We start from the raw sequence: 14,558 nt of genomic DNA on the forward strand, positions 1-14,558 counted from the left end.
GCAGCGCTGACCTCCGCACGCCCTCCTGGGCCAACGCGTTACCCAGTGCCCGAGAGGCCTCCTCCCGAGGCTGAGCCCGGAGGAGGAGGCTCCTGCTCTCCGGCCTGGACCTGCTCCGGGCTGCGCCTCCCAGTCGGGCGACCTCCGCACACAGCTGGGCAGGGGCAGGGGGCAGGGGGCAGGGGCAGGGGCAGGGGCAGGGGGCAGGGGCAGGGGCAGGGGCAGGGGCAGGGGCAGGAGCAGGAGCAGGAGCAGGAGCAGGCAGGGGGCAGGGGGCAGGGGCAGGGGCAGGGGCAGGAGCAGGAGCAGGAGCAGGCAGGGGGCAGGGGGCAGGGGCAGGGGCGGTGCCGTGGAGGCCTGCGGACGCAGAGGCTGCCCTGGGGCAGGTCCAGGAGGCCCTCGCCTTCCCTGGCTGCTCTCGGATGAATTATTAAAGCTCACTTATGATGGGCCCGCCCGGGCCCGCGGTGTCCGTGCATAATTCATGGCGCTCCGAGAAAGGCCGGTGCCGGGCAGCCACTTCCTCCCAGAAGCCAGAAGCAAGTGCGGGGAGGAGTGGCCCACCCGACGGTCCCCCAGCGCTGTCACCTTCGGCGATGAGCAAGAGGCGCTGGTGACCTAGCCGCGGCCTCCCCAGAGCAAAGCGAAGGATCCGGGCCAGGGACGCGGGGTATCCGCCAGCCCCCTGAGAGGCTCCCCGGTCTGCTCTCCGGCCGAGCCTCCTGCCCTGGCCTCCTGCAGACACATCGGGGCCTTTGGGGGTCTGCAGCGCCGCCTTCTCTCCCCCCATTTTCCAGGTAGTCGGACACAATGGAAACGTAACCCCTGCCCAGGCCCATGGAACACAGAGGTTCCGCCGGGCTGGCTCTCGGGAGGTGGCTACCTGGACACAGGCCCCGGGTGCCCGCCAGGGGCTGTGATGGAGCCCCGCCCGCGCCTGGTCCCCGGGGCGGCCCTGTAGGGTGGAGGCACCTGTGAGGGTCACCAGGCTGCGTCAGGGAGGCCCCAGGAGCTCCTGCAGCTGGACCCCGCCTGGCAGGGGGCGAGACAGGCCCTGGGCACGTGTCACCCACCGCTCTGGCCAGATTCTGTCATTCACACGTCCCCGTCGCCCCTCCTGCACAGCCTCCCCAGCCCCCAGCGTGAGTCAAATCCTCGCTGAGCCACAAATAGCCGTCCTCTGTGTGTATCCTCAACACAGCCTCCTGCCTCGAGGAGCACAGAGACCCCCCTTCAGGATGCAGGATCCTCTGACCCTCCTCAGGGCAGACCCCCCACTTGCCCACCCCCGTGGAGGCTGGCCGGCCACCTGAGGACAGCCAGGTAGCGAGGAGAGGCGGAGCAAAGGCCCGAACTCACCCAGCAGGGCCAGCTTTGCTCCTCCACCTGGACAAGCCACCCACACCAGGACGTCCTCCTGGGTTTCTCCCACCCCCTCTCACACCCACAGTCCTCACCCCACTATGCTGACCCTTGCCTCAGGCGGGGGCTGCGGACTCGTCTGTCACCAAGCTCCCGCAGAGCTTAGCTTGCTGCCTGGCAAGAAAAGAGTTTTCTAGAAACACCTGGAATTTGATTTACTCAAACAGCCCCCCGCCCCTCCCGCCTCACCCGGTTGGTACCTGCCCTGCCACCTCCCTCTGCCGGGGAGGCAGGCCTGGGAAAGGGGGTCGGATCCAGCAGGTGGCAGAGCACAAGGAAGGGAACTGGGGAGGCAGAGCCCCTACTGTGCGCTCGGCGTGTGCTTCCCCTGAAGCCAGCCCGCACCTGGTCCAGGCGCAGACCCATCGGGCCCCCTTCACGGATGGACTCTGAGGTCCGGGGGGGAAGCCACACACCCGGCCACACAGCCAGTCTGTATCGAGCCAGGACTTGAACCCAACCAAGCATGGCTCCGGAGCCCTAGCCCTGTCCCCTGGGCCCGTGGTCGGCAAACTGCGGCTCGCGAGCCACATGCGGCTCTTTGGCCCCTTGAGTGTGGCTCTTCCACAAAATACCACGGCCTGGGCGAGTCTATGTTGAAGAAGTGGCGTTAGAAGAAGTTTAAGTTTAAAAATTTGGCTCTCGAAAGAAATTTCAATCGTCGTACTGTTGCTATTTGGCTCTGTTGACTAATGAGTTTGCCGACCACTGCCCTAGACCATGAAGTCTCCCCATTCCAAGGTGGACTCCAACAGCCAAGACTCAAATTAGGAAACAGGGTGCAGGTGAGGGCCACCCCTCATTTATGAGCTTTTCCAGGTTTGAGAAGGGGCCCAGCCCCGCATCAGGATCCCCATGGCCTCCCCAGGCAAGCCAAGCTGGGAGCAATCGGGAAGTCCTTCCTTACCCCCGCGGCCCCCCCCGGAGCTACGCTGCTGCGGGAATGTCTCGGCAGTGCGGAGAAGAGCCCCCCCAAACCCCCGCAGGAACCTGGACCAGGTGGGAAAGAATGCCCCCTTCCCCTGAGATTGGCTTCTCGCTGGTGCCGGCGTCTCAGAGGGAGCCCGGCCGCATGCCAATCGCATGCGATTGCAGGTTCCTCCTGTGCTCGGCGGTGAGCCCCTGAGCAATGCAACCCCCCGAGGGCTGTGCGGGGCCCATGGCTGCAGCGAGGACGGGGAGCCAGGGGCTGCCCCAGGAAGTCCAGGCCGACGGGAGCCACTGCCTGGCCAGCCTGGGTAGCCCTCGGGGCCGGCTCGAGGAGAGGCAGTCAGGCACACCCAGCAGGGCTTGCCATTGCCAAAGCACTGCAGGTGTTCCCGAGCTCCTGCACATTCCCTACCACCTCCTTCGTCATTCCTTCATTCATTCATTAACTATTCATTCATTCATTTATTCATCATTCATTCATCATTCATTCATTCACCATTCATTCATTCATTCATCATTCATTCATTCACCATTCATTCATTCATTCATCATTCATTAACCATTCATTCATTCATCATTAATCATTCATTCATTATTCATTCATTCATCATTCATTCATCATTCATTCATTCATTCATTCACTCACTGGGGTATGAGCCCGGCTCCAGGCTGGCCCCTGGCGAGCAGGGCAGATGTGGGCCTGCCCTCGGGAGCTTAGAATTCCAGCAGAGCAGGCGTCTGATCTGGTCCGGACCGAGGAGTGGAGGGAGGAGGGGAGTCCAGGGGGCCTTGTGGGGTGGGAGGTACATGAGGGGCCTGAACAGCCTCGGGGGCTGGCAGGTGCAGGTGGCACTGCAGAGCGGGGGGCGGGGGGGCGAAGCCTGCCAGGGAGGTGGGAGCTCAGTCTCCATTCGCTCATCTGCTCCACAGACACCAGCCGGGGCCCATCAACCAGCCCTGTGCAGAGCCACCCCGCAGGCAGCCCACCTCGCCCCCTGGACTTTGTAACTGAGCTCTGACCCCGGGTTGGGGCAGCAGAGAGCTCTGAGCCTCAGCCCAGCACACACTAGAGGCTGAGGGTGACGTTATTACGCTCCCCGCTCCCCGCCCCCGCCGGTCCCGGGGCCCCAGCAGTAAGACCCTCCTGGTAATTCTTGGTAGATATTGTCACCAAAACACCATCTCTTGAGTACAGGGCCTGGCACACAGCAGGTGCTCCAAAAATGTTGGCCGAATGACCGGATGCTCCATCCTCACATGGGAAATAGGATCCCATTTTAAAGATTAGGAAAAGGAGGCACAACATGACTCAAGGTCACCTAGGAGACTCTCTCTGTGACCCCGCTCCGCCCGCCTCCATCACTGCCCCCTGGACCAGGCTCTCTCGTGGGCAGCAGGGGGACAGGGAGGCCAACAGAGACCACGGCTCCGGGTCCCACTACACGGCCCCGTGAAGTGCCCGCCTTTTCCATCTTGGAGTAACGGCCTCCCTATGCCACCAGTCTGGACACGCCTGTGAAATACACTTCCCCGCGCTGGCTCCACGCAAATCCCCCGGCTGAATGGCCCCGGAATTGCCCCTGCGTCCCCTCCCCATCCGCTCTGTGCCGGGAACTCGGGCTGCGGGGCCTCAGGCTGGGAGGCCCCCGTCATGAGCTGTGGGCAGCCCAAGGCATCGGGTGCCAGGAGGCACTGGCCAGGGGTGCAGTGGCCTTGGGGGCAGGTCAGCAAGAGAGGGAGGGGACCTGCCTGGAGCTTGGGGAACCGGGGCTGGATCAAGCCGGGCGAGCTCCCCCCGCCCCTTGTCCTCGCCCCCCATCAGTGGCTTACCCTCTCCCCAGAGCCTCCTCTGCCCGGAGCGTGGAGGCCCAGAACCACGGGAATAGGGGGGACCCTGAGAGCGCCTGTCAGAAATGGGGCTGGAGAGGAGTCCGCCCACCCCCACCCCATGCTCCGGGAGCCCCAGCCAGGCATGGTGATCACCTCCTCAGCCTCACTTCCCTTTCTTCTTCACCGAGGAGCCCCCAGCCCGTGAGCTCCCCAGAGCCGGCCCGGCACACAGCTAAGTGCGGTGTGGGAAGAAGGTCGTCAGCGGACAAGCCCCTCAGTCAGCGTCTCCAGGGAGCCCAGGTGCCCGCGCCCCCCCCCCCCCCCCGTCCGTGAGAAAGCCAGCAGCCCCCATGACGCCACCCTCTGCGGACCTCAGCCTGCGTGCAGCTTTGCGGAGGGACAGGCGTGACGGAAGAGCGGGAAGGGCGGAGGCACCCGAGGGCCTGTGGTGGGGGGGGGGGGCTGCTTGGAGGCGGCGAGCTGCAGGAGGGCGGTGTGAGGCCGTGGCGGCTGCTCGGACCCCAGTGCCGGGTGTGCATCCTGCCTCCCCCTCCCCCCAGCGGTGTGACTCCAGCATCACGCAGCCCTGCTGCCTCAGTTTTCCTGTCTGTGAAATGGGAATGACATGGACCAATCTCATTGGACAGCACATGTGAGGGTCCAGCTCACGGATGGATGATGTGGTTAAAATAGCTACTCCCGGTACCAATGTTCCCTCCAGCATGGACACCCTCGCTTCCCTTCCCCTCCCACCCACCGTCCTCCTCGGCCCACCCCCACGTGCAGATGGCTTGTCTGTACAGATACTGCCCCCAATGCTTGCCCACAAAACCCGCGTCTGCAAGAACCTCCCGCCGCCAGCCCCAAGGTGACCCCTCCTTAGCTCAAGGGTAAACCCTGCTTAGCCGGAGCCCATCAGAGCGCACCTTCAGTGATTGGCTTAGCGTGGACATGTGACCCAGGGCTAGCCAATGGGGTGTGAGGGGACGTTGGCTAGCGGCTCCTTGATGAGGTTCCTCTTCGGAGCCCAGAGGAAACACCTCCCCTTTTATGCTAACGTCTCTGCATGTGAGGCCTGGAGCTGTGGCCGCCATCTCGCTGCCCGGAGGGTGTCAGCAAGGACAGACAGACAGACACTACCCGTGTGCAGCCAGGCGGGCTGGTCCCTTCGTGACAGCGCCACGCGCCCACCCCTGGGCTCCCTTCGGAGGGTGGACAACGGTCACTGAGGTTACCAAGGTGCACACAGAAGCGGCCGCCTTTCCTTGCAGCCGAACGCACTCCTCAGGCCGCTTTCGAGGGGGCAGCAGTGGGCTCAATGCCACCTCCAGGGAAGGCCCTGGGAACTGGGCCGAGGTGGGAGAGGCCCGCGGGGAGGGCGCCAGAGGAGGCCGGCTGGGCCAGGGACCCGGCGAGCAGGGCAGGAGGGCCGAGGCCAGAGCGCCGCTGGGACCTGCAGGTGGTCAGCCTGGCTGGGGCCTGGCCATGTCCAGGGCTAGTGGCCGGAGACCAGCGTGCCGGGCTGAGGAGCAGGGCTCCGCCCAGGGCAGGCTTCTGGGGTGCCAGGTCCCAGCTCACACTCCACGGGAGACACTGCAGCATGGGAGTGGGGGTCCGGGAAGGCCTGAGCGCAGGGGAGAAGGGGGCCCCACCTGTGGGCGCCCTCGGCACAGGCCTGCTCTGCAGCTCCTTCCTCTTTTCTGACAGACGGAGCGGGCGGGCCGGGGTGGGCGGTGCGCCGTGTCGGCAGGAACGGGTGGCAGCACCAGGCTGACCTTTAAGGCCTCAAACGCAGCGTTCCAGGCGGCGCCGGGAGCACGCGGCTGCGGGCGAGGTGATTAAGGCTTAAATGCCACGTCAGCCCGGAGACACGCGGCGGAGCGGCCTCCCCCCACCTCGGGGGCCCTGGCCCGCTCCCGCCCGCCCGGCGACGCAGCTGTCCTTCCCGAGGCCGCCGGAAGCCTGGCGACTGGGAACCCGCACGCGGGCACGGCGGGAGCTGGGCCGCACGGCACGGGCTCCTGGCTCTGCGGGGTTTGCAGGAGAGGTCCCGATGCTCCCGCACCCCGGGGTAGGAGGTGTTTGTTTACGGGAACGGGAACCAGATGTGCGCCCAGTGCAGGGGTGTGGAGCAGGATGGCGCCTAGAGCAGCCTGTACTGAGCGCGGGGACTGGGTCCTGCCCCCCCGCCCCGCCCCGTACCCCCCCAGTGCGTGCAGCCAGCAGTAAAACCCCTGAGGTCTCCTTTCCGCCACCACAGGCCTCAGTTTCCCTGTCTCACAATGGAGGTATCGGGGTCCCGTCTGTGGCTGGGATGTGTCCTTCCCAAGTCAGGGGCCATGCAAGGCCCACGGTGCCCACGGAGGCGGCCCCGCCCACGCTCCCTGCCCCACAGGCACGCTCACTGGCCCGCGGGCTCCCGAGCCCTTCTCTTCTTCCGTCCTCTGCGGAAACCCTTCCCAAATGCCAAGGACTCCAGCCTATCCCGGCACCGCCAACACGTGAGAACGCAGGAGAGCAAGCCCGGCCCCTCGGGCATCAGAACCCCTCAGCCCAGGGCCCAGGCCGCAGCCCCGAGGGCCAGCGCCCAGCACAGGACCCTCAGACAGCCCGGCTCATAAAGGCCAGTGACAAAAACCGCCTGAAAGGAAGTGTCTTCACCAGACCCCCCCTCCCCCCACAGAGGAACATGCGGGGATCATCAAGCGAAGCTTTTGCACCCCAGATCGCCTGCAGCGGCTGCACAGAGGCCTTGCTGAGGAGCCCAAACCTGCAGCCGACGCCGTCTCCCTCCGCTCTGTGCGCAGAGGACAAGCGCCCACTCGGAGAGGGAGAACCGTCCGCCCAAGGTCACCCCGCAAGGTCCCCCTGCCGGCCCGGACCCCCCCCCCCCCCCCCGAGTCCCCACGGGGAAGGGCTGTTGCAAAGATGCTTGGCTTCAGGAAGAACTCACCCCGCTCCTGAGTCCAAGCCTCCCAGAGCATCTACATACGATTCAACTTGCAAATATCGGGACTACAAGGACGCAGCCCGTGTTTCCTTGCAGACTGTCAGCGAGCCAGTTGGGAGATGATCACACTTTCCGGCTCAGCCATAACTCAGGCTGATTCTGACAGAAAAGTTTGCAAAACACCGGTCCTAACAACCAGGCGGGTTCATTGCTCACTGTCAGCACTTGCCCAGCCAAGCCCTGGCACTAACCGCAAAGGCAGGTGCAGGAGGTGGGCACTGGGCGCAATCCGGGGGCAGAGATAAACTGTGCACATGCCCACACACAGAGATGTGCACACATGCATAAGCACACGCCCACACCCGCATTCGTACGCACACACACCTACACCTGAGCATGCACGAACACACAGACCTGCACATACACACACAACACGCAAGCATGCACACACGGGCACACACTTTCATACACATGCACACAAGCATGTCTTCATATTCAAATGGACACTCGTACACACGTGTACAGACATGAACACATCTAGCACATGTGAACAAAAACATAAGAGCACACACACGTAGATACTTCCACACACAAGCTGACATGTATGCACAGGCCCAGGCAAGGGCCACGCACAAGAGAAAAGACCCAGAAACCACAACTGAGTGGGTGCTATGGGCCACGGGACAGGTGGCTGGCACTGCGTGGTGGGTGCTATGGGCCACGGGACAGGTGGCTGGCACTGCGTGGTGGGTGCTATGGGCCACGGGACAGGTGGCTGGCACTGCGTGGTGGGTGCTATGGGCCACGGGACAGGTGGCTGGCACTGCGTGGTGGGTGCTATGGGCCACGAGACAGGTGGCTGGCACTCGGGGTGCAGGCCCGGCTGGACTGAGGACCCTCCTAGACCCAGTCGGGGCCCGTGTGCCCACATCACCTCACTCTGGGGCCAGGCCTATCCCTCCGGACCTGTCACACCCCCACCCTCTGAGGCAACAGCATCGAGGGAATTCTGCTGGAGATGAGGCCCGAGACCGGAGAGGCTGAGGAAGTTCCCAAGGTCGCACAGCGGGCGGGCGGGCGGCGCAGCCCAGCCTCCGTGGGTGCCCAGAGGGGGCTCCCTCAGAAAGGACTGGCCGGGAGGGAAGGAAGGCATGGAGGCGGGAGCACGGGCCCAGGGTGCACGCAGGGAAGACAGGCAGAGGGAGTGACCCCCCACCTCCTCCCCCACTCCTCCCCCTTTATTTCAGGAGCCTTTCCCAAAGCGGGGGGGGGGGGGGGAGATACGGTTTAATGATCAGCAGGGAAGCGTTCCTGCGCCCCCCTCTCTGCCAAACAATGAGGCTGATCGGAGCTCAAAGTGGGTCAGGCCAGGAAGCAGCTTCCAGGCGCCCAAAGAGCAGCCAGAGGCCCGGACGGGAGGTGCGGGCTCCCCACCGGAGGAGTGAGGCCCATCGGGGCTGGGGGTCCGCGTGGAGAGGAGCGGGGAGCCTGGGCCTGTCCTCAGCCCAGGGCCCTGGAGGAGAGGACGCTGAGGCCTGGGGAGGGCCCTGTCCAAGGTCCCCACCAGCTGCCCAGCCAGAGGAGAGGGCTGGGCTGAGACTGCCTTTGACAGAGGCCCCAGGACCAGGCCGGCCCATGGTGGGGACTCTTAGGTCCCCCATGTGAAGACCGCCCCCCCGCCCCCACGAATCCCAACAAGACCAGGTCTCCTACTCTGTGAGGCCCCACCCCCACAGGCCCAGTCACCAGCACCAGCAGAAGGCGGGGGCCCCGTGGGGTAGGAGGGGGACCAGGTGGTCCACGAGCAGGACCAGGGCTGGGGACACTAAACCAATGGCCTGAGCCCCACAGTGGCAGGTCAGGGCGGCGGGCTCAGCTCTGTGGGCTTGGAGGACATCATCCTCGACTCCTCTAGCCCCAGGAGATCCTGTGGGGACCGAGAGATCCTCTGTACCTGCCCCGCCAACTCCCCTCTCTCAGCCACAGGCAGCGCGCGTGGCTCCTCAGGTTACACAGGACAACAGAGGAAGGGAGAGGGAAAAGGCAGAAACCACACGTGCACCTCCCTCTGGGAACAGGCATATTGATTCTCCAGCTTCCTGCAGGCTCCACAAGAAAAACCTCAGCCTGACGTGAGGCTGGAGGCCCATGACCAGCCGTGGGAAAGCCCCCATCCTTGCCTTTAGGGTACCCTGGGCCCTGGGGCGCCCTCCCAGGCCTGAGGGCCCGGGCCCATCACTTAAAGACACAGGCCACCAGATCCAGAGGCAGATCTCGAGCCTGGAGGCCTGAGAGGACAGCTTCAGAGGGGTGGGGAGCCGCTGGGAGGTGGGGAGCCGCAGGGAGGCGCTAGGAGGGAAGGAGAAAGAGACCCCATCGACCGACGACAGGACGCTGCCAGACGGCCTGTGCCACATGCTGCCCGCTTCGACTCCCAGAACTCCAGCTGCCCCGTGAAGAGTCCCCTAGTCAGGAGACCCTGGTTCCCGGCACCCCGGCCCCACCTGTCCAGGTAGCAGGACACCGAGTCTGTAAGGACCGAGTCCTCTGCAGCCCCTGGGGCCCGACGGAAACGTCCGGGACTAGAGGATGCGGCCCAGGTCTCCATGACCCGCTCCACCCTTACCCTAGAGCCCGGGGGGGAGATGGCACCGCGGCCGCTCGAGACAGCGTCTCTGCTGCCCACGCCCATGCCAGGCGGGCCTGGCCCACGACCGCCTGCGCACGCGGGAGGGGCCGGAGGCGGACGGGGCCCTGAGGACCCGGCTCAGGGCAGCCACGGCCCAGGAAGGCCCCTCAGGGCAGAGCCGGAGCAGCACGGTCCCAGCGGGGGCCTGCGGGAGCCTCTCACCGGCCTCCTCATTCCCGTCCACAGACTGAGGTGTGAGCTTCCGCTGCCCACCGGGCAGCTGAGTGCCAGAGCAGTCCCCACCCAGCGGCTGTGGGGCACTGGGCAGGTCCCCGTATGGGGATGGGCAGGACCCTGGGTTCTGAGGTTAAGGGGCCTGGCCTGGGCTACGTGAGGGGAGGCCGCCATCGGCCTGGCGACGTCCCCCACAGTCAGGAGAGGGAGGGAGGGAGGTGGCCTCAAGGAGCTGACATCCCATGTGGATGGGCACAGCCTGAGCGAGCGGCACAGCCCAAGGCATCCTGGTGGGTGGGGCCCATCAGGCTGTTACCATAGCTGCCACGGCGCTCACACTCGGAGCCCGCCCTGCCCACCAGGGGCCCCGCCCTCTCCCACTAATTCTCACCCCCGGTATCGAAAGCAATTCTGTTATCTCAGTTGGGGACACTGAGGCAAGATCATCCCCATGGAGAGGGTCAGCTCTGAAGACCAAAGCATGAGCCCCAGGGCCTGCCCGACACCCAGCATGGCCCACACTGCCTCCTCCCGGGAGCTGGCCGCCCCCGCCCGCCTCTGAGGTGCCAGGAGCTGGCCGCGCCCACCTGCGCAGGCAGCGGGGAGGAGGCTCTCAGCACAGACCCGCCCTTTCCACGCGTGACTCAGTCTCTCCTTGGGGACACCAGTGTGACTAAGAACCCAGAGTGAGCTCGCCGCAGACGAGGAGGGAACTCATCTTAAAACGGGCTCCCTCCCGTGTCCGGGGTTAGCCTGGACAGCTGGCCAGAAGAGGCACCCCATAAAGGTGGGGCACAGGGGGGGCAGCAGCCCAGGGTCCCCCCAAACCCTCAACCCCGGGAGGGATGTGAGCCCTGGCAGCTCTGCACATCTCCAGCCTTGCCCCCGCCCCCCCCCCTCCTGGAAAAGCTGCGGCGGGTTGTTGGGGAGACGGGGACCCAGATGTGTGACGCCGCCTCCCTCTAACGGGAGAGCCACGGGGAGGTGCAGAGGCCCAGACAGACACACGTCACCCACCATTAACCGCAGCCAGAATGACGCATGCTCGGTCGAGGCCCTCAGAAGGAGCGCACCCCCCCAGCTGTCATTCATCTGCTGGGGCGTCCAGACCCCCAGGCTCCTCTCTGCCCCCCACCCATGCCCACCCACACCCAGAGGAAGGCAGGCGCTGGCTGGCACCATCCCTGGGGCAGAGCAGGGCCAAGCAGGCAGCTCTCAGCTGGGGCCCCGAGGAGCAGGGGCCAGAGCGACCCAGGGTTCAGGGACAGAGGTCCAACAGAGGTGACAGGAGAGCGGGCAGGGCAGGGGGGCAGAGAGATGAAAGGGACCAGCAAAAAGCGCAGGGCGGTGAGAAAAGATGAGAGACCCGAAGGAGGAGGCAGGGAGGGCAGGGGCCGATGGGCCTGGGGAGGAAGGAGACAAGGAGAGGCGAAGCGGCGCCGTCACGCCATCGCGCCACCTGCCACCACGCGGGGCTGAGCAGAACTGGGAGCAGGAGGAAGCCGTGACCGGCGTGTGTGCCGATTCCGCCTCAGCCACCCCACTCCCGGCCCCACGCGTGCAGGGATGTACACGCGTGCCCTTGTGCCCATGTGGCCGCCTCCTTGTTGGAAACCCTGATCCAGGTCCAAGGGGGGTGACAGAGCCCCCTCAAAGCCAAAGCCCTGTCCTCTCTCCAGCGCCGATGCCTCTGCCCTCCCCCTCGGCGGCAGCCTCGGCCCGCTTCGCCCGGCGGGCACAGAGCCACGCGCCTGCCGGAGCGAGGACAGCGGTGACGGCCACCAGCCCCGAGCCCGCACTTGCTTAAAGCCCAGCAGCATGAGGAGCCGGGCCATTGCGCTGCCAGACACTAATGAGGACGTGACTCCCCACCTGGGGCCTCTCCGCGGAGGGCTGTCCCCCAGGGCCCTGAGGCTGGGCCCCACCTCCCACCTCAGAAAGCCACCTGTGCCATCTCATCCCGGCCGGCCACGCTGACCCTGGAGAGCTCAGGGCGGCCACCCCCACACCCCAACCCCAGCAGCCTCGGCCCTCTGTCAGTTCAACGAAAGCCCCAACTCCACCCAGCCATGGTGGCCATGAGGAATGGGGGCGGGGGCGGGAGGGCCTCCTCCCCCTCCTCCCCTCCTCCCTCCAAGGATCCGTCCGTGGGCATCACATCGGCAGGACCAGGGCGGCTGAAGGGCGCTGGCTGTCACGGTCAAACCCTGTGTCGTCACACGTTCGTCCCCTCCCCCTGGACCCTCAGAGGCGCACAGCCCTCACCCTACCCCCACCTCGTCCTCTAATTATGGTTTCCAAGACGTGTCCCAAACCCCCACATCAGCTCCGACTCCATCGCCAGGAGAAGAGCGTCCAGCTGGAAATCACCCGGCTGCCATCACCCCGCCTCCCGTCTCCTTGCTGGGGGCCGAGGGACAGGTGGCCGCTCCTGCCAGGGTCTCACACTGTCCTTCCCGGCGAGACCCCCGCAGGCCCCGCGGCCAGCTGACCCGCTGCAGGTGGGAGGGAGAGGGAGCGAGGGGGGGAGAGGCGGGAAGAGGCGTCTGTGGAAACCTTCACGGAGGACCCGTGAAGCCGCCAGGGCTCGGCTGTGCGGGGAAAGGAACAACAGAAAACCACGCTTTCGCTCTTGTTTCCGACGTCGTGGCCGAAGTCCATTTCCTTCCCGGCAAACGAAAGGCAAAAACGCACCCGAAGCCCCGAACTTCGTGCGATTCTCTTCTCCCTGCGCACCCCCTCCCCCCTCCACACACACGAAAAATCCAGACAGTTGACAGAGGACACGTCCGTGCGGCACCTGTAATTTGCCAACTGATCACCCGCCTGAGCACCGCCAGGCTGAGCGAGGAGGGCGAGGGCAGGAGGAGGGAGGCGGGAGCGGCGCCTTCCCCGTGCGCCTCGTCTGGGAGACCTGCACGCGGCGGTGGCGGTTTGGAGCAGGACCGCTCCTCCGGGGGACGGTCTCAGAGGCACAGCCAGCCTCTCCCTCCCTGAGGCCTGACCCTTCCCCTACCAGCCGGGCCACTCGCTTTCCAGATCCCCCGTGGAGCCCAGGACAGGTGGCTCCCCGGGGAGCCGAGAGCGATAACAGGCAGCAAGGTGGCTGCTGTGACCCAAAGCCAATCGGGGCGAGGGCTGTCTGGGCACTGACCAGGCTGGGGCACGGTGCCCACACAAACAGCTGCCGTCCTAGAGGCCCCGTGCCCTGGATGCCCACTCCCAGCCCGAGCACGTCTGCCCCGCTCACCCGGAGGAAGCGGAGTTGGCGGCTCCGGGGGAGGGAGAGGCTGGGCAGGCCCAGGAGAGGCGATGTTCCTGCTGGGGCCGCAGCAGGGTCCCCCGCCCCCCGCCATTCATTCACCTTCTGCCCCCACCCGGGGACCTGCGCCTCCCAATTGGGCTCGCCAGGGCACCCTTCCCCCAGGTGCAGGGGGGCGGCCAGGAACAGAGGACCCTGAGCCGCCACCAGGCGCCCACATTCTCTGCATCCGCCCCCCCCCCCCAAGGAAAAAGCCACGGAAGACAGGTGTGGGGTGCCCCGCGCCTCTGGCTGGAGAGCGCCAGGTGCCCACCCAGGAGGCGGGGGTCGCGCCGCCCCCTCAGCCAAGCCCAGGTCTCCCTCTCGCCGGGACCGTGGCAAGGGAGCCCGCCGGCCAGCTCGGACCCCCAGCCCACCCCCGGCTGGGAGATCTGGCGCCGCTCCGTTCGGCGGGGTGCGGGGCGGGGGGCGGGGGGAGAGGCACCGCGGGGAAGTTTCGCGACGCAGCCGCCGGCGCCGGGACGCGGCTGCCCGCCCTCCGGGCTGGGGGCTGCCACCCCGGGCGCCGCGGGCAGCGGACTCGGTGCCGCCGCCGCTGCGGGGCGCGGGGGGCCGGGCGCGGCGGGGGCGGAGTGCGGGCGGCCGGGCACTTACGTGTGCTGCTGCGGGAAGCTGTAGGCTGAGGCGCCGGGGGCGGCGAGCAGCGGCAGCAGCAGCAGCGGCGGCAGGAGCAGCGGCAGCAGGCGCGGGGGCCCGCACGCGGGGCGCGGGGCGCCGGGGCCGGGCCGGGAGGCGCCGCAGGTCCGAGCCGGCACCGCCATGTTTCCATTCAAGACGCGGCGCCGCGGGGAGGGGGGCGCGGGCGGCGGGCGCTCTGGGCCTCTCCCCGCCTCCTCGCGCGGGACCTCGGGCTGCACGGGCCGCGGCGCCTCTGCGGGCCGCCGGCTGCGCCGCGATGTCTCCGCCGCGCGGGCTCCGGGCGCTCTGAGCGCTCGCCCGGGACCGGCGCTCAAATAGCTGCGGCCGCCAACCCGCCGGCGCCGCCCTCCGCCCGCCGGCCCGCCCCCGCGCGCCCCCGCCGCGGCCACGCGCCCGCCCGTGCCCGCGCCGCCCTCGTCCCCGCCGGCCCCGCGCTGCCCCGCCGGCCGCGGCGCCTACGCAGCCCTCCGAGGGCTCGACCTTCAGCCGCGGGGCCGGAGGCAGCGGTCCGGGGGGACGGCAGCCTTCCGCCCGGACGGAGCGCGCAGCGGCTCGCCCTCACCCCCGTGGCTGCAGCCGCCTTCAGGGCCCTCGAGGGGAGA

General features: G+C 66.9%; 1 protein-coding gene across 1 annotated transcript in view; it reads right to left on the reverse strand.

Moving 5' to 3' along the window:
- The window catches only part of CACNA2D2 (calcium voltage-gated channel auxiliary subunit alpha2delta 2), a 107,743-nt gene extending 93,514 nt beyond the window's left edge, over positions 1 to 14,229 (reverse strand). Inside the window, 1 exon segment of the mRNA XM_079794857.1 lies at positions 13,912 to 14,229. Coding sequence (XP_079650983.1) covers positions 13,912 to 14,078 — 167 coding nt within the window. The 5' untranslated portion in view covers positions 14,079 to 14,229.
- Positions 14,230 to 14,558: the final 329 nt, after the last annotated feature.

The sequence above is a fragment of the Cnephaeus nilssonii genome (genome assembly GCF_951640355.1).
Source record: "Cnephaeus nilssonii genome assembly, chromosome: 17".
Taxonomy (NCBI): Eukaryota; Metazoa; Chordata; class Mammalia; order Chiroptera; family Vespertilionidae; genus Cnephaeus; species Cnephaeus nilssonii.